The sequence below is a fragment of the Protomyctophum parallelum genome (assembly GCF_964188405.1).
Source record: "Protomyctophum parallelum genome assembly, chromosome: 20".
Classification (NCBI taxonomy): domain Eukaryota; kingdom Metazoa; phylum Chordata; class Actinopteri; order Myctophiformes; family Myctophidae; genus Protomyctophum; species Protomyctophum parallelum.
Window position 1 is genome coordinate 14,353,706 of NC_139718.1, and position 20,194 is coordinate 14,373,899.

At 44.2% G+C, this 20,194-nt stretch overlaps 1 protein-coding gene across 2 annotated transcripts in view; it reads right to left on the reverse strand.

Annotated features, from left to right (window-relative positions):
• The window catches only part of LOC310878263 (signal-induced proliferation-associated 1-like protein 1), a 303,780-nt gene that overhangs the window by 244,566 nt on the left and 39,020 nt on the right, over window positions 1-20,194 (reverse strand). For both annotated transcript variants that reach the window (XR_014570879.1, XM_083792491.1), the window contains exons 3-11: window positions 19,422-20,026; window positions 17,838-18,095; window positions 16,071-16,389; window positions 15,200-15,409; window positions 14,030-14,160; window positions 5,858-6,046; window positions 5,492-5,666; window positions 2,593-2,696; window positions 1,527-1,684 (exon numbers count right to left, since the gene is read on the reverse strand). Coding sequence is in view for 1 of the 2 variants with exons in the window: in XM_083792491.1 (XP_083648617.1) it covers window positions 1,527-1,684; window positions 2,593-2,696; window positions 5,492-5,666; window positions 5,858-6,046; window positions 14,030-14,160; window positions 15,200-15,409; window positions 16,071-16,389; window positions 17,838-18,095; window positions 19,422-20,026 (2,149 nt within the window). In the remaining variant the exon portion in view is untranslated. The remainder of the gene's footprint in view (window positions 1-1,526; window positions 1,685-2,592; window positions 2,697-5,491; window positions 5,667-5,857; window positions 6,047-14,029; window positions 14,161-15,199; window positions 15,410-16,070; window positions 16,390-17,837; window positions 18,096-19,421; window positions 20,027-20,194) is intronic.

The window sequence follows — 20,194 nt, forward strand, 5'->3', positions numbered from 1 at the left end:
TGAGATGACCGAGACATGGATAGGGATCTGGGCATATACTCCCGGGTAAAGAAGGGTCTGATCCTTCGAATGTTATAAACTGTAGACCTTTTCGATCAACTCCAAATCTCTTCTGCGAAAATTTGCCGATCCACAAGTCACAAAGCAACTGATTTTGCCCAAGAACAGGGACGCTATAAATAGGGTTCATGTGGTTAATGCTTTCTACCTGCATGCGGTCGAACCAGCTGAACGGAGCAGCATGCCAGAGACGGGGCAGACACTTTAGAAGAAGAGACCCATTGTTCTGCAACCCACATAAGCAGCTGAAGTGCATTTTGTATTTATATTGTAATGAGTGTCCTTGGTGTCAGACGTGCTCATAAGTATTCATAACTGGCAGACGAACGTTAACCTCCATGTCACTCTTGCACTTTCAAACTACTAAATATTAGATAAATCTCTTTGCATTGGCTTGTTAAAAAGTTACCCAAAGTGTATCTGAGCATGCAGGTTCTTTGTTTCCTCCAACACTTGCCTGCTTCTCAATAGTGCTGCAATTATCAATTATTTTCTCATTGATTACTGTATCGATTATGTTTTTGATTAATCAAATAATCGATAATCATGATTTTTATATTTAAAGAAGTTGCGTTGTGAACTTGCAGATCGGCTATTTGTATACATTTTTTATAACCTTTCATGGAATCTTTTTGCCTATAATGACGTGCCCAAAAGAGGTGCTCTTGATGATGTATTCTTTTTTTTTTTGTGGTGCAGCCAGCAATGTGTGTCCCTATGTATGTTTAGGGTACCAACAGGTGACAAAGTAGTGCTGTTGAGCTTCACACTGTGCACAGGTGCATGACGGGAACACACACGCACGCACGCACGCACGCACGCACACACGCACACACACACACACACACACACACACACACACACACACACACACACACACACACACACACACACACACACACACACACACACACACACACACACACACACACACACACACACACACACACACACACACACACACACACACACACACACACACACACACACCAGGGAGGAGGGCTTGTACAGTACAGTATACTATGGTACAGTAGTCTTTTTTTTTTTTTTTTCCTTTCCAACCGGCTCCCATGACCATGACAGCCCCTCGCCCCTCTCAGTGCACCACTGACAAGCCCCCAGGCAGGCTCTCCAGCGTTGAAGCACTCGGCCCTACTGGTCAGAGCTGAGAATGCAGGCGGGCCCCTGCATTTTGCCTGAGGAAACCCCGTGCAGCTCGGATTTAACATTGAGCGCTCGGTTGCACTTCCCCATTTGGACACCAACTGTTGGTGGACACCAACTGTTGGTGGACACCAACTGTTGGTGGACACCAACTGTTGGTGTCCAAATGCGGAAGTAGACGGTTCTTCCGGGTGCTTCAAAACGCCACTGAGCAACTTCCATCGAAATGAATAGTGGGGGGGGGGGGCGGGGCTATGGCTCCGGCCCTCCCTCTATCCTTTTATACCTCTATGACCACTGACCTGTAGCACGTGGTGTCGGAGCAGGGGTTGTGCACGCGCACGATGATGAAGACGTGCTGGAAGTGGGAGCGGATGGTCTTGGGGGTGAAGGGGTGAGCGCCGGGCTCCTGGAACACGATGGTCACGATGTCGTTCCCAATGTGACGCTTCCTCAGCAGCTGGATGGGTGACAACGCAATGGAAGCTTGTGTTAACGTTGTCATTCTTAACCTTCTTCACTTCAAGGACCCCCAGTTTGATAGGGTTTAACCCTGATGATTTAAGACCAGAGGCTGATTCTACAAATGCCTTTAACGGGTTGATTACTTGATTTAACTCAAGGAAAGTACAAAACATTTTGTACACTCCCAGAGTTACGGACCCATAAACCGTCCCTTAGGACCCCTGGTGACCCCCGGGGCCCACCAGGGGTCCAAATGGACGCCACTGACAATGTTCTGACAAATGGACGCCACTGACAATAAAATATGACAGCTAAAGCCACAAAATGACGTGTCATGAACGTGGCATTCAGTCACACATGTTCCCCGTCGGCCACATCTCATATCAGAGATTCCTTTAAATTACTTAATCTTTAGTCTTGTGTTGCTGTTGGCACATGGCTGGCACCCGAAACCAAACACATCACTATTTCATTTCCTGGAATGCCATATGTTGTCTCCTTATTGTAACGTTTTGTACATGATTTTTTTTAATGAATGCGTTACTTGATCATACTGTACTACGGCGTCAAACAAAAGCATCAAAAGTAGCAGATCCGCAAGCTTGAAATCGAGCTTGTCAATCTGCTACTTTTGCTACTTTGAATCTTGAAAAAGCTAACAGTTTTGGACATGTGAGGTTGACGGCCGACACAGACGAGATATAAATATAGCTAAAATCTAAAAACTACACTTTCCCACTTTTAACGGGTTAAAAGGCTTATAATCTTTAGTCACGTGTTGCTGTTGGCACACCGCAGGCCGAAACCAAAACAAAACAAAACAAAACACATCAGTCTTTCAATTCCTGGCATGCCACACATATCTATGTTGGTTATTCCACACAGAGCTATTAATCAGGTTACCTGCTGCTTGTTGTTGGGCGTGTAGGGTAGAAGTGTGGACACGTGGAACATGATCTCGTAGTCCTTGTATGCCGTGTATAGGGAGTGGGTGCCTGTCGAATCAGCTGCAGGGAGGGGAGGTAAGATATAGCGACAAAAAGTTAGAATAGCCGCCAGTGGTGGAGAAAGGACTCCATTGTTTCACTTAAGTAAAAAGTACCAATACTGCAATGCAGAACTACTCCGCTACAAGTAAAAGTACTTGAGTACAAAAGTATTGGTATCAAAATGTACTTAAAGTATCAAAAGTAGAACGTACTCACTATACAGAATGTGCCATTTCAAGTGTACACATTTTCAAAGTACTGTAGTACCACTGTCATTAGACCCAAATGTCAAGGAGAAGATAAAACATCATGCAGTCATGGTTTAAAGCTTCCAAAACTTATTTTATTAACGGGGCAACGTTTCTACCTTATTGTTCTTCATCAGGCAAATAAGATACCGTCGCTGTCATAAATATTGAATTATTGTATTAAAAAGTGCTTTTGATAAAACCAGCTAACTCCGTTGGACCCGCAAACGGTCTGCTAAAGCAGTTAACTCCACACCCTCTCCCCCTCTCATGCAAGTATCTGACAATATATACAGACAGGCATAATGTTACTGTCCATGTTACTGTTACTAACTTACATTGATCTCAGCCGGAACACACTCAATTGATTGATCATTAAAATGTAGCATTGACCAAGCATTGACCACTTAATTAAGTGGTCAGATGGCCGTGGACGCTTTTGAGCTGCTCAAAATGTTACTCGCATAAATGTCCGTAGACAAGTGAAATAGAACACTTATGATTTGTGCAGCTTCATTCACAGACTGCACATCGCTGTGTATAGTAATTTACTATCCATAGCTAAAGATTGGACAGGGAGGCCACGCGCTTATTGTTAGACCGTCTCATCTTTCTTGGTACAGGATGCAATTTCCTCCCAACCCAAACAACCATAAGACAGTGTGCTCACTGTGCTGTGGATCGATGTTTAGCCTGGCGCTAAAGCAGTAACGCACGTGACGACAACACCATTGATTTTCATCACGCAGCCTGTAAACGGAGACCTTTGGCCCACATGTCAGCCGTGGAAACCCGTTGTGTCACTAGTCTGAGCCAAAGTATTTACATCTTATAGTTCCAGGCCATGCGGGCGGCTGGACTACAATACCATGAGGTCCATGAAGATCTTTCATTATAGTTCCAGGCCTTGCGGCTGGACTACAATACCATGAACCTCAAATTATATAACACGGCACGCTTTGCAAAACATCCAAGCAAACTGATATGTTAGCTTTCATTTGGGTTTGTGTATTGAATGTTGTTGTTGTGTGTATTTTTACTATGATCTGGCTGCAAACCAATTTCCCGCAAGGGACAATAAAGCTAAGCTTGAACCTTGAACCTTGTGTGTGGACAACCAACACAGCCTAAAATAACCAGAAGTATTTGCATCTAGGGCTGGGCGACATGCCTTCAAATTAATATCGCAGTTATTCAAATTCAAAAACGGTAAAAAGTAGCAGATCTACAAGCTTGAAGGCTACTTTTGATGCTTTTGTGTGACGCTGTAGATTTGTAGAATGATCAAGTAGGGCCTTAATTTACTGGGAAAACACAACAAGTTTAAATATGGAGAAAAGAGGTTTCTGCCCGACTGCATCAATATGACGTAACATGTAAAGGCTCAGCTGGCTGTCACGTTTCACTGTCTTCTTAGTGTGCCATGGTAAAGTCAGCCTATAACCACTTAAAGTCCACCTCTTTCAGTTTAGCCTAGAACTGGAGGTTTAGAACTTGGGGGTCATGTAATAAAGTGACATCACGTCGGTGTGCTCATAGATAAAACAAAAAATAGATGCTTCATTGGGTGCTGCTGTTCATTGGAGCGACGTGTCTACATTAAAGGTAGGTAGTCAAGAGGAAGTGCTGAAGGCACACTGCGTCGCTGCCCAGGTAACATCACTCAGGCCACTCCTCCATGTCACTCGCTTGCCACTCAACTGACTACTGGCCAATCACAGCGCAATCTTTTCCGGGACTTCTGTTACGCACGCTTACGAAGCTTGACAAGCGTCCACTCATGCTTCGCAAGGAATGTCGGGAAAATGTTGCCTTCAACAGAGTCGGATGAGGCGTCAACCGTTTTATGTCTATGTACACCAGGGGTGGGCAACTTTGACGATGGAGAGGGCCACTATATTTCCACTCACTCCCTAGGGCCATATATTACTGTCGTAGCAAAAATAGCCGATCTACAAGCTCAAAACGCGTCGAGCTGCGACACGTTTTGAGCTTGTAGATCGGCTATTTTTGCTATATTCGAATTGGAATCCTGAAAATTTACATTTTTATGTAATTTCAAATGCCTTTAATTATACGTGTGTTGAGCAATGAGCTACTAATTTAGACTGAAGTGATTAAAACAGGTCATGTTTGCATGTTGTGGAATTGTAAACAGCTGGAACCAATATTATACCAGTATTCTGATATTAACCTGAGAGCCACATTAAGTGAAGGAGGGGGCCGCATGTGGCCCACCCCTGATGTACACTGTTTAGCCTGCAGAGTACACCGATGTCACTGATCACATGACCCCAAGTTCTAGACCTCCAGTTCTAGGCTAAACCGAAAGGGGGAGGGGGGGGGGACTTTTTTGTATTATTTCCACACAACTCAGTTCCACATAACTAAGTTGTATTAATGATATAGTTCAATGTTGGAAATGAGTGGTATCCCGCTTTCCAATGTGGAATAATTTCACAAAAGATTTGACAATACAATACGTATGTGCACGTGTGTGTGTGTGTGTGTGTGTGTGTGTGTGTGTGTGTGTGTGTGGGTGTGTGTGTGTGTGTGTCTAATTACTCTTGGTGTCCAGCTGGGCGCGGTACTTGGTGAAACCCTTTAGTCGCACTTTGTCCCCCAGCAGCTGGAGGAAGTCCTCCAGGGCGGGGCCCGCATTCTCGTTGTTGTACATCTCCTCCTCGGTGCTCTGTCCCGCTCTGCAGTACATCACCCCCACCTTCACCTGGAAGCTCAGCTTCGCACACGCACAGAAGTGTTGATTTTGACAGCAAATTTTTGATTTAGTTTTAGTCAGTCTTTTGAATAACATTTCATTTAGTTTGAGTCATATTTTAGTCATATGAAATGTTTTAGTGTTAGTCTGGTTTTAGACTAAATCTACAGTTGATTTTATTTGGACAGAAATGCATTTGAAATGTTCTATACCCCTTGTTCATCCAGTTTCATCAGCTGCTCTGTGACCTTGGGCGTGTTGAGGGCCAGTCTGAGACAGGACACGTCCAGCTCTGGGAGCAGGTACTCCAACACCTCCTTGACGGGCAGTCCCCGGGTGGTCCCGTGCTTAGCCGTGGAGGGCACACAGTCCTCCAGGACGGACCCTCGGAGCGTGGTCAGCTGCACGCATGGAGACAAAGAAAAAACAACAAAACAAAAAAAGAAGATGTGAAGAGAAAGAATGTGCCTCAGGAATCTCTGCTAGCCTTTGAACTGTCTTGGAGATGAAACACGCCGATAAGAGAGGGTGAAACATGTCAGGACTAGATGAGAAACAGAAAAACAAGTGGGTTTTTTTAAAGAGTAATTCCATCTTCTAGTTTTTGCCCTCAACCCAGTAAATAACCCTTCTAACTTTTTTGTGCAAAGGATGCCCCAAATTGATACTGTACTGTATGTATTAGGCTCCGGACACTCATCTGAAAATGTATTGCGTCAGGGACCCCCAGAAGAGAAGATTTATGTAAAAAAAAAAAAAACTTTCTCCCACCCCAAAAATGTACTGTACAAGCTTGCAACACGGCACAAAGTGACGCGCTGTGAGCTCGTAGCTTGAACTCATTGAAAACACACGTCCCTCTAGTTAAACTGACTGACTAAATCAATAGGGCTCAAGTTATTAATTCATAATGTTAATTTTATAAATGTGGGTCCCAGTCAGACACAAAAAGTATCGTTTTGAGTATCGAGCTGAGTTTTGGAACATTTTGGGGGGGCAGCTTGGAGATCCATTGTCAGCTGTACTTATCAATTATCATTATAATAATAATAATATAATGACACATGCAAGTAACTGACAAAACTGACAAATAAATAAATAAGGTTTTCTTCATTTTCTGAAAAATGTATATATTGTTTTTTCATTTCCAGAAAAAAATAAAAACGTTTTGGACTTGGAACGTTTCTTCCCGACAGCAGAGATATAGATTTTTACTTTTGCAGCAATACCACAATATAGAAATACTCTGTTGCAAGTAAAAAGCTTGTATTCAAAATCGTATTGAGTAAAAGTAAAAAGTATTGTCATCAAAAATAGGACCAAAAGTAATAACAACTCAGTGTGCAGAATGTTGCATTTCCATTTAGTTTTTTCCCTTCCAAAATGTGTCAATGTTTCGTACATAGCAGATCTACAAGCTCCACTATTCTCTAATAGTAAGTGGTTAAGGTATGTGTTTTGTAACAAATTACAATCTAAATCGGCAAAAGTTATTAGGTTAATAGATTTAGAAAATTCTCTAATAATTGTAGCGTAGTAAAAAGAACAATATTTGCCTCCGATAAGTAGATGAAGTATAAACAATATAAAAATACAATACTCAAGTACAGAAAATATACCTCAAAATAAGTAAATATACTTAGTTACTTTCCACCACTGAGGGTAGGTGGGGGTGTTGCACACGCACACACACAAACACACACACACAGGGTGTGCATTGTGCATGCTTTCAGGGAGTCAACTCAATCACTAGGCTATCATATGCAGCTGGAACGGACGCACACTTTCTCTCCTGCCGGCCCCGGGTGGGCGAGCCTCTGACAATGGAGCTGTGTTCTCCAGGTCTGGGGTGTGTGTGTGTGTGTGTGAGTGTGTGTGTGTGTGTGTGTGTGTGTGTGTGTGTGTGTGTGTGTGTGTTGGGGGGCTGATGGGGGACTTTGGTCTGAAGTGCGGAGGTTAGAACACACACACACACACACACACACACACACACACACACACACACACACACACACACACACACACACACACACAGTCCAATTTAACCACTTAAGCCCTGTATAATTTGCCATAGCAGCGACAAAGAGCAAAAAATATCTGATCTACATCTACAACTACAAGCTCCACAACAAGTTGCTTGTTGTGAATGTGATTACAATTCTGCTATTTCTGGGGATCGGGGTTAGAATAATGTATCCTATATTAAAATTCCATAGATTGTGGGTTGACGTTGTGTCGACTTCACAACTCGTCTCTATAAGTATAAGTACAGTGGAAACTGCTACTTTGCAGAGTTCAAATTCAAAAACATCAAAAGAAGCAGATCGACTAGCTCGAATAATGTCGGTTCGTGTCGCGTTTCAAGCTTGTAGATCTGCCGCTTTTGATACTTTTGTGTGACGCTGTAGTCTGCCATTGGCGTTAATTTACGGAAAAACATAAGTTAGAATATGGATATTTAGACGTTTTTTCCCGACAAGACACAAAATATAACATCCAGACCCCGTGGCAGCCGCGGGGGCTTCAATCCACACCAAACTGGGAACAAACACTGTTCAGGGGTCTGGCAGGACAATAGTCGCACCGGGGGCCACATTGTGTAATCCAGTGTACTGCTGCCAGGGGGCCCCCCGGGGCCACACGTTGTGGAGGCACCGCACTGTTGCTCCAATCCACACCACACTTGGCACAGGGGGGTTTGGCATGACAATAGTCACAGCAGAGAAGCTAAATTGCACACATATGGGGCACTACGGTCTACAGTAGAGCAGTGTTTAATACTTCAAACGGCCAGCTCCACTAGCTCTACTGGCTCAGTGCAGCATACTAGAGACTAGATCAAATCTTGTTTTTGAACGTTTGCCCAAAAATAACGACGACGGGGTTAATGTGGTTGACATTTGTTAGAACAAACAAACCTCAAGGACGCACAAAACCTACACCAAATCGTCTGTGTCGGTGTGGAAGCCTCATATGTCCACGACAAAAACTGTTACTTTTCAGGATTCAAAAACATCAACAGTAGCAGATCGGCAAGCTCAAAACGTATGTCACTTCGCTTCGAGCTTACAGATCAGCTTCTTTTGAGGCTTCTGAGTGACAACACAAAGTTAAAATACGGAGATAAGAGGTTTCTGCCTGACGACCTAATAAACAGCCATGGCGAAATGGCAACAGAATCACGATGACTAGCTACTTCCAAAGGGACGCAGAAGTGAGCTGTGAGGTTGTGTGTGTCAGTGACGGTTGCCTGGGAGGCTGAGGGATGAAGTGTATTCACACAGTGCTGATGTGGTGAGACAGCCCAGGAGCCTCGGGGGCTGCTTGCATAACTTCAGCTGGCGGGCAGAAACCTCCTATCTCCATATTCTTTTGGTGTTTTGTTCGTAAAATTAACGTACGTGATGAATCATCACGTACGACGTTAATTTTATCATCACTGATGATACTTCAGCGGCACACGAAAGCATCAAAAGTAGCAGATCCACAAGGCGTGAAGCAACGGGTTTTGCGAGATGAGTGACAGACAGACAGACAGACAGACAGACAGACAGACATACAGACATGCAGCCACGCACGCACGCACACACGCACACACACACACACACACACACACACCTCCAGACAACCTGCCTCAGAATAGCCACGGATTCACTGTATTCCAAGAGTACACGACATTTTAACCTATTATTTATTTATTACTGAAACAGACCTCATGTCTCTCTCTTTGCCAGAAATAGACGATCTACAAGCTCACCACGATCGGCTATTTCTGGCCACAATAAGGAAGGATGCTGGGGTGTGAAAGTGAAAATAAGACATCTCTTCTCAAATGCTACCTCACTATTTCTGTCTGTCCTCGCGTATTCAAAACGAAACGATAATGAACACCACATCGGCCCACTGGCACAGGCTTTTTCAGACTAATGACGTGGTTGTGAGCAGAGAATTAATCCCACAGCGCGTTTAAATGGCTGTGGGCGGATAGGGAAGGTTTGTTGTAGCTGTGTGTGTGGGCAGGAACAGCGGTGGGAAGTAACTAAGTACATTTATTCCGCCGTAGTCTGAAAACCCACCTTTTCAGACTCCATCATGGCCCATAGCACTTACCCCACCCCCTTAGATAGCATTTCTGTAGACTTAGATAGCATTTGATACAGACTTATAGCATGTTATGTAGACAGCACTATAATTGCATTGTATGTAGTCATAGCACGTCATAGTACATATGTATAGCATAGTAGTATAGATGTATAGTTTATATGTATAGCTTCATTATATAGATATTCCACTGTTACTTTCTTAGCTTACGCATGTTTCTTGATAAATGTTTTTATGTGATGTATTCCCATGCTTTTTTGTTCTTGCTTAATGTAAATCGCTCTGGATTAAGAGCGTCTGCTAAATGCCTAAATTGTAAATTGTAAATTGTACTCAAATATTGTTCTTAAAGGACAACTTCGACCATTTTCAACATAATTTACGTGGTCCTCAGACGCCTCACTAATGCTCATTGTAAACTGGGACAATTCTTTTCTACGCGGTCTGTGTCTCATAGGAGGGCTGTGGACACTTCAGAAGCCCGCCTATCAGCGGCATCATCATTAGGCTTTTTTTGAGTGGTGCTAACCACTCCTACACACAGCAATGTGTGTATGTCTCTGTGTCTGTAAAAAATGGAAAAAGTTTAAATTCATGTTGTAGGACCTTTAAACGAGAGTGTTTTATTTAGATTTTTATGAACGTGAGAACAATGGCTTCCATTATAGCATGCTAACTTTCCAGGACTAGAAAACCATACTTTCAAGTCCTGGAAAGGACTATTAGCGTGTATTCCCCATTGAGGATGTCACTGGTAGGCAGGTTTCTGAACTGTCCACAGCCCTCCTCTGAGACACAGGCGGAGTAGAGTAGACAAAAATACTATCTTATTACCATGAGCATTAGTGAGGACCAATTTTATGAAATATGTAGAAATTGTCGTCCTTTAAGTAAACGTTTTAGGTGCTTTTGCTTTTCTTGAGTATGTAATTCTTTCAATACTTTATATTACTATATTTCTAGTCCACTACACCTGAGAAGCCAATGTTGTAAGTTTGTGTAGTCCAGTCCATTACAATTATCTGAAAGCGCAACACACTGTGAGCTTGGAGATCTGCTATTTTCAAAGAAAAGTTTGCCAAATTTGGTAGAAGTAATATTTTACTATTATATGCTTTTTTTGTTCTTTCATTCATGTGGCATTTTAAATACAGGCCTACAGTATTACTCGTCAGAGAGTATTTTTATACCATGGTATTACTAAGAGAAAGTACCGCAAAGCAAAACGCTCCAGATTCAAAAAAAGTCTCAAGGTGCACGGCTCAACAATATCATGAAACTGAGTAAACAGCCAGAAGAACACAATAAATGTCCTGGTATAGTTTTATTTACCTCACCATGTTCTGTCCATGGAGAGAGTAAATAAAACTATGTGAAAAGGACATTTATTGTTGGCTGGCTGTTTTCTCAGTTTCATATGACACTGTGGAATTAGCACTTTCATTTCTTTCTTTTTGGTTTTTCAGAAAACAGAAAAAAGTGAGTGGTCCACATCCGAAACGGTAGATACATGAGAGAGTTACCATCTGGGGGTCCCCGGGAAGTCCCCGGAACATCCAGACCCCCAGAAATGCGCCCAGGGGGCCGGGTCGATTCCGGCGAGCCGCCCCACGTCCGAAACGGTTGAGAAATGACAGAGTTACCGTGTGGGGGTCCCTCTACTGTACTGTCACTGTACTTTACTGGCACACCCAAAATCATCATATACTGTATACAGTTAATATGTGCGTGTGTGTTTGTGTATGTGTTAGGTTGCACACAGGTGGTGAAAAACAACCATGCTATTTCCGTGCTCATACCCACCCACCCACCCACCCAGCCACATGCATAGCTCCGTAAGGGAGTGGTTGCACCACTCAAAAACAGAACTAAAACAAACAATATGGTATTTCTTAATCATTTCACCGAAAAGGTTTATAGCAAGACTATTGACATACAAATAACTCTGTCTGTCACTTATGTAACATAAGAGGATTAAAGGTATATTCAGTGATTTCACTCAAAAAACCTTAGGTTTCGTTTTTGGCTGTGGGACCCAGCCTTTCGTCCAATCAGGATAGAGAGTCAAAAACGAAACCTAAGGTTTTTTGACCCCCAGGGGTTAACTGGGGACAGGGAGGAACTCCTTATATGGCCAGCACACTCTATAGTAGGGAGGATTATCACAACAAAACAAAAAAATAAGTGATATTTGAATTAAGTTAAATCACTGAATATACCTTTAAGTGACTTAGACCAATTTGTGTTCGGACATAGGGCAAATTATTAATGGAGTAAGCAACCTAATTTGTTTTGCCCAAGTCACATTGTCTTTGAGATTCCGTAGGCCATTCTACTACTGGGGTGGGTGGGAACACTAAGGATATACGTAGGTGTATATTTACCAGAGGTGGTCATGAAGAGTACTCACATTTGTTACTTAAGTAAAAGTATCAATACTGCAATGTAGAGCTACTCCATTACGCATCGCGACGCATTGTACGCATTTGTACATCAAAATGTACCACGAAAAGTAAAATATTTGGAAACTGAAAATACTCAAGTAAAGTACAAATACCTCACAATTGTACGCAAGTTACTTTCCACCACTGGGTAGTGTGTACTAGGTGCAGTGTTGTTTTTGGCAGCAAATTTCTATTTTAGTCATAGTCTCTTGAATAGTTTTCACTTAGTTTTAGTCACATTTTAGTCACCTGGAATGTTCTAGTGTTTAGTCTAGTTTTAGTCGACTAAATGTCATACGATTTTAGTCGACTAAATCAACTGTAGATTTAGTCGACTAAAATGTGTTTTGACAGGCCTTGATGTCATTGTAATGACATATTTTACACTTTGGTTGCATGGTGAAAATAGCAGATATACAATTGTGAGATTGTATATCTGCTATTTTCATCATGCAACCCAGCATAAAACTGGATCTCTTGTCCACTAGTCCCTTCCTAACATTTTAGTCTAGTTTTTATTTGTTGACGAAATTGTCAGTATATTTAGTCTTTAATAGTTTTAGTCATCATAGATTCGTTTTTATTTAGTTTTAGTCAGTGAAAAAAGGTAGTTGACGAACATTTTTCGTCTTAGTTTTAGTCGACGAAAACAACACTGACTAGGTGATCACGGGGACTCACCTGGTACTGTACTAGGTGATCAGGTGGCTCACCTGGTACTGTACTAGTAGGTGATCAGGGGGCTCACCTGGTACTGTACTAGTAGGTGATCAGGGGGCTCACCTGGTACTGTACTAGTAGGTGATCAGAGGGGCTCACCTGGTACTGTACTAGTAGGTGATCAGGGGGCTCACCTGGTACTGTACTAGTAGGTGATCAGGGGGCTCACCTGGTACTGTACTAGTAGGTGATCAGAGGGGCTCACCTGGTACTGTACTAGTAGGTGATCAGAGGGGCTCACCTGGTACTGTACTAGTAGGTGATCAGGGGGCTCACCTGGTACTGTACTAGTAGGTGATCAGGGGGGTTCACCTGGTACTGTACTAGTAGGTGATCAGGGGGGTTCACCTGGTACTGTACTAGTAGGTGATCAGGGGGCTCACCTGGTACTGTACTAGTAGGTGATCAGAGGGGCTCACCTGGTACTGTACTAGTAGGTGATCAGAGGGGCTCACCTGGTACTGTACTAGTAGGTGATCAGGTGGCTCACCTGGTACTGTACTAGTAGGTGATCAGGGGGCTCACCTGGTACTGTACTAGTAGGTGATCAGAGGGGCTCACCTGGTACTGTACTAGTAGGTGATCAGAGGGCTCACCTGGTACTGTACTAGTAGGTGATCAGAGGGGCTCACCTGGTACTGTACTAGTAGGTGATCAGAGGGCTCACCTGGTACTGTACTAGTAGGTGATCAGGTGGCTCACCTGGTACTGTACTAGTAGGTGATCAGAGGGCTCACCTGGTACTGTACTAGTAGGTGATCAGGGGGCTCACCTGGTACTGTACTAGGTGATCAGGTGGCTCACCTGGTACTGTACTAGTAGGTGATCAGGGGGCTCACCTGGTACTGTACTAGGTGATCAGGTGGCTCACCTGGTACTGTACTAGTAGGTGATCAGGGGGCTCACCTGGTACTGTACTAGTAGGTGATCAGGGGGCTCACCTGGTACTGTACTAGTAGGTGATCAGAGGGGCTCACATGGTACTGTACTAGTAGGTGATCAGAGGGGCTCACCTGGTACTGTACTAGTAGGTGATCAGAGGGCTCACATGGTACTGTACTAGTAGGTGATCAGAGGGCTCACCTGGTACTGTACTAGTAGGTGATCAGAGGGGCTCACCTCACTGGTCCTGAAGATGAGTCTGTAGTTGTACTGCTGTCCGTGGTCCTTGTCCTCCTCCAGCTTCTCCCTGCGGAGGCTGACCGCCACCGGACCCAGAGCCTCGTCCACCCCAAAGTAGTTCCAGTGTTCTGGGAGAGACGGAGGAGACGTCATTAAGACCCATTCAAAACCCATTAAGGCCTGGAACGCGTCTGTGTCGCCTTTAGCAGAAATAAATATAGCAGATCTACAAGCCCATATATCTTCTACATATGTGCAAATCTTTCAATATATATTATTTCACAGCAAACGTTTTTAATTCATATGTTTGCTTCTGGGGTGGCCAATTACATATAATTTTTGGGGTCCTTGATATGAAATAGTAGAATCACTGACATAGAAACATAGGTTTTTCAGAAAACTGTCATGATTTAGATTAGAAGACATTTAATGTCATGACAGTTTTCCGTCTACAAATTTTGTAGACTGGTCTCAGGTCTCAATGGGTTTTTAAAGATAAAGGGTCGATTCCACAAATGCCTTCAAAATCAGTGGTTCTTCTCAAACGTTTCCTGTAGGCGGAGACGACATATCTGCGGTTTCCCCACACCTCCTTCTACTACAGTGAATGGAAAAGTGGCTCATACCTAATACTTTAATGCATACTTTTACAGCAGCCTTGTGTTCCTAAAACAGAAAGATTGGGTATTGGGTAAGACTGACGTTATGTATCTTTCAGGACCTTTCACTGCTTTGTCTCAACCATTACTATATGGCTCTGATCTCAGCTACTGCGGTAGATATTTTGACATTCAGTTTTTTCTTTTTTTGAATGTTGCCACTACTGTTGGAGCAGCCATAAACTGCACAGGTTCATCCCGATGTTCTGGGCATCTTTGTAATGTTAGTGTTAGTAAAAAGCAGGTAAAAGAGTAACGTTTGAGACAGACTAACATCAGTCACTTTTCCATTCACTGTAGTAGAAGGAGGTGCGGGGAAACAGCAGATATGTCGTCTCCGCCTACAGGAAATACGTTGCCTGCGACCATGAGACCCGGTCTATATATATATATATATATATATATATATCAACAGTTCCCCTTTTGGTCAACCAGCGGTCAACCAGCGGTATTGCAGCTGTCCGTACTCAAGACAATATGCCTACATAATTGCCTACGGTACTCTTACCCCTCAGGTAGAAGAACTTGCGGTAGTAGTAGGCACCCAGGTCCACGTGCTCCACGATGTAGTGCTTGGCCTTGTCGCTGAGCGTGCTGGGGCCCTCCTTGGGGCCCTCCAGCACCGCCACCCCGGCGTTGGTGCAGTGGGAGCCGGCCGACGTCGACTCGTACGTGCTCCCGCATTCCATCGAACTCAGGCTGCCCGAACTCCCGCTCCCTGGAGAGGGTTGTCAAGACAGTCGCCGTCATGAAACTTTAGTATTGACAATCAATTGCAGTACAAAATTCATCGCAATGAATGATTTGATTGTGTGTGTTTTGGGTTTTTGTTTGCTTTTTTTAAAGATTTGTTTTTGGCTTTTCTGTAAAAAGTAACAGTTTCAGACATACAGTATGAGGTTTCCACCCGAAAGAGAGGATAGAACTTTGGAAGATAATGAATCAAAATGTAAAATTTATTTTTATTTAAGATTTGTCAACAAAAACTGCACAGGGCAGACATGACAAATAACATAATAATACAAAGAAATTACTTACAATGACAATGACCTGTACCAATAATAACCAACTTAAATAATGTACTAGGACCAAAACAGTGAAAACTAGAGTCCGCCTTTATTAGGACCTAGCAACAATGTTTTGGAGCATGACCCAGTGTGCCCTGCACCTGTCTTTTTACATTTTGAACATGAATGCTTTTCCACTCTTTCTATGGCCAAAACAGGCCATGCATTTAATAAATTCATACCAAAAAAACAGCTTGTAAGATCAGCTATTTTTGAAAAGCTGATCTTACATAATTTATTCATAAGGGAAAAAACGATTCTCAACGATCATGCAAAAAAAAACAATCACGTAATAATCGCTATGGGGCCTACCGCCAGAAGCCGCCAGCCTGGAGGGCACCCCGGCCCCGCCTCCCCCGATGCGCTGCCTGCCCGTGGTGCCGTCGGCGCCGATCTCGTTGCGGAAGCAGGGGCAGCTGAGCAGGATCTCGTTGCTCTGCTCCTCGCCGCCGCCGCCCTCCGGCCCGGGGCTGTCCCTGGCGTTCAGCTCCTCCTGGCTGCCACCGGGGGAGCTGTAGGGCAGGCTGTGGGTGGACGAGAGCGTGGACGTGGCCGAGGCCTCGGCGGCGGCAGACGCCCCCGTGATGGTGTTCTTCTTCCTGCCGGCCGCCGTCTGCCGCGACTGGATGACCTGCAGGGATGGGATATAACCAGGGTTTAGACTGGATGACCTGCAGGGATGGGATATAACCAGGGTTTAGACCTGAGGACGATTCTACAAATGCCTTCTATATCCTGACAGTTTTCTGAAAAACCCTATGTTTCTGTCAGTGGTTCTCAAGTTTTTCATGCCCAGACCCGCAAAATTATCTGTATTTGGCCGCCGACCCCCATCTGAAAATATATTGTTCCAGGTACCCCCCAGAAGCAAAGATTTGAGTTAAAAAAAATAGCAGACCTACAAGCTCGTAGCATGGCACTAACCACCTTAAAGCTATAACACGTCCTCAGGTCTAAATGGGTTAAGTCAGGCAAAAACCTCCTATCTCGATGTTAACTTTTTCTTTCATGAATTAACATCCTACTACTTGCCTCAAAAGTAGCAGATCTACAAGCTCAAGCTGAGCTTGTAGATCTGCTACTTTGGCTGCTTTTGGATTTGAATCTTGAAGAGTAACATATTTTGGACTTATATAGACAATATATGTGTGTAGGAAATTAAAACTTTTTAAATGCGACTTACATTTAATACCAATTGTATTTTACAACAACATTTACTCCGATTTAGGGTCAATTTCAGGCAGGGTGTTGTTGCATGGAATGTTTCTCCCACTCCATCTGCAGTGTGACTTGAGCTTCATTACAGCGAGTTCAGACACCACAGGATACCTGCGGTCAATCTAGGCCGCTTAACTAAAATGCGTCCAGGCAGTCTGTAGAAAATTCCCAAATCTCCCATACTATTCTTTTAGAAACCTTCACCTTGCTAAAATGATGGCCTATATGTAACAGCATGTTACCAGAGGTGGCCAGTGTCATGATCATGAAGAGCAAAATTTCCTCAAAATATTACTTATTACGAGCTCCCACTGGCCTAGTGGTCCAGGCGAATATAGCCCACATATACGTAGGCTCTGGCCTATGTGGCCCGATACGTGTTCGATTCCCGTTCACGACGACTTTTTCTGCATGTCTCACCCCTCCTCTCTCTCCCTCTTTACTGTCTATCTTCACTTGAAACTATCAAAAGCCAATTAACAAAATAAATAAATGAATAAATCAGGCTAAAATTGCATTTGCATTGCATTTAGTAACCGTCATCCGTAAGATTGCATTGGGAAAACATGGTACTGGCTGACTTCATACGCGGTTGTTTCACCCAAATTTTTACATGCCTGTCCTAAGTTTATCTTATAGCTAGCCAGAAATATCTTTACTTTTTGGAAACGTCACTGCCAAAAGGGTTTTTGAACGGAGCTAAGAGCGTAGGGTTCCAAGCGGAGCTAGCTGAAAGTCTGAGAACTACTGACTTAGAAGGCATTTTGTAGATTCGGCCTCAGGTCTTAATGGGACATGGAGATAAGAGGTTTCTGCCCGACGACAGCAACGGTATGACCAAAAAAACAAACACAAACAAACCTCATTGAGGTCGAATACCATGCTCTGCACGTCGTAGTGCGAGAATCCTTTCTGGCATATCCAGGGCTTGAGCGGGGGGCACGCCTCCTCCGAGCGGCCGTCCTCGGCGTCGGACCCCGCCCTGGGAGAGTCCGACTCGCCGCGGACGTGCCGAAGCTTCCGGAAGATAGACTCGCCCCCCGTCTCCGATTTCGAACGCCTCTTGGGCTTCTCCCGCTCTTTGGCCTTCGGGGGAGGCTGCCCGTCGGGTACGTCCTCCTGCCAATAAATAGGGCGACATTGTTTTGTTGTTGAAGATTAAATTGTCCCACAAATGATTGGGATATAAACGATTACATTCTTTTTTTTGGCATTGAACATTGGAATAGAAATGTTTACGTTTGACTTTTAGCCTTTGTAGACAACTGTTCCACATAATGACAAATAATACCTTAGCAAATAATAGACAATAATCTAAATAAATAAGGTACTGTACTATGGCCAAAACAGGTCATTCATTAACTAATGGCATATATAAAAAAGAAAACAAAAACAAGAAGCAGAAGCAGAAAAAGCCGATCTACAAGCTCACAATGTGTTGAAGGGTAGAACGTCTATTTTCACTAAGATCGATGTACTAACTGTGACAGGTACCTGCACCTTGATGTACTACTATGTACTAACTGTGACAGGTACCTGCACCTTGATGTACTACTATGTACTAACTGTGACAGGTACCTGCACCTTGATGTACTACTATGTACTAACTGTGACATGTACCTGCACCTTGATGTACTGTATGTACTAACTGTGACAGGTACCTACACATCGATGTACTGTATGTACTAACTGTGACATGTACCTGCACCTTGATGTACTGTATGTACTAACTGTGACAGGTACCTACACATCGATGTACTGTATGTACTAACTGTGACATGTACCTACACATCGATGTACTGTATGTACTAACTGTGACAGGTACCTGCACCTTGATGTACTACTATGTACTAACTGTGACATGTACCTACACATCGATGTACTGTATGTACTAACTGTGACAGGTACCTGCACATCGATGTACTGTATGTACTAACTGTGACATGTACCTGCACATCGATGTACTGTATGTACTAACTGTGACAGGTACCTGCACATCGATGTACTGTATGTACTAACTGTGACAGGTACCTGCACATCGATGTACTGTATGTACTAACTGTGACATGTACCTGCACATCGATGTACTGTATGTACTAACTGTGACAGGTACCTGCACATCGATGTACTGTATGTACTAACTGCGACATGTACCTACACATCGATGTACTGTATGTACTAACTGTGACATGTACCTGCACATCAATGTACTGTATGTACTAACTGTGACATGTACCTACACATCGATGTACTGTATGTACGAACTGTGACATGTACCTGCACATCAATGTACTGTATGTACTAACTGTGACATGTACCTACACATCGATGTACTGTATGTACTAACTGTGACATGTACCTACACATCGATGTACTGTCTGTATGTACTAACTGTGACATGTACCTGCACATCAATGTACTGTATGTACTAACTGTGACATGTACCTGCACATCGACGGTGGCTTGTTTGGTCCCGGCGACATTGAGCAGCTCCTCCAGCCTCTCGGGCGCCGGGCTCCTTTGGTCCACCTGCTCCCCCTGGTAGCCCTTCAGCATCTCGAAGAAGCTCTCTCCGTGCACGCCGGCGCCGTGCTGGTCGATGGAGGACGTGCTGCCGTACTCGCGGTGCAGCGGGGACCACTTGGTCCCCCCCGACGCAGAGCCCGGCCAGTCCTCGCCGCTGTCCCCGCCGCTGCCCTCCAGCTCGCAGAGGGTCATGTCGCTGTTGCTCCGCTGGCGAATGCGCCGCTGCCGCGGGTTCTTGTGCGCGGGGCCCCGGTGGTAGTCCCCGCAGCCGGGCGCCAGGTAACGGCTGTCGGGGCTGTAGTTGTTGAACTGGGCCTGGGTTCTGTTCCTCAGCGTGTTGTGGATGTTGCGCAGCATGGACGAGTCCTGGGGACTGAGCATGTTGCCCAGCTTCACGTGGCCCGGCCCACCGGCGGGCCCTGCCGAGGCCTCGGGATCCAGCTTGGGATGCCACAAGGCCCCTCCAAAGTCCTTCCTTGGGGGCCAGTCGGCCACACGTGCCCGCACCCCCATTTTAGGGACTCCTGTGAGTAGTACGACGGATTAATTGCACAGGTCAGATATATGACAAATAATAAGTGTACAAAATCTACATATTTGATATGTTCCAAAAATAGCAGAAATAGCTGCACTGCACGCTTATAACATGCATTTTTCAACATGTAAACGAGTATGACGTTCATGCAAAATAA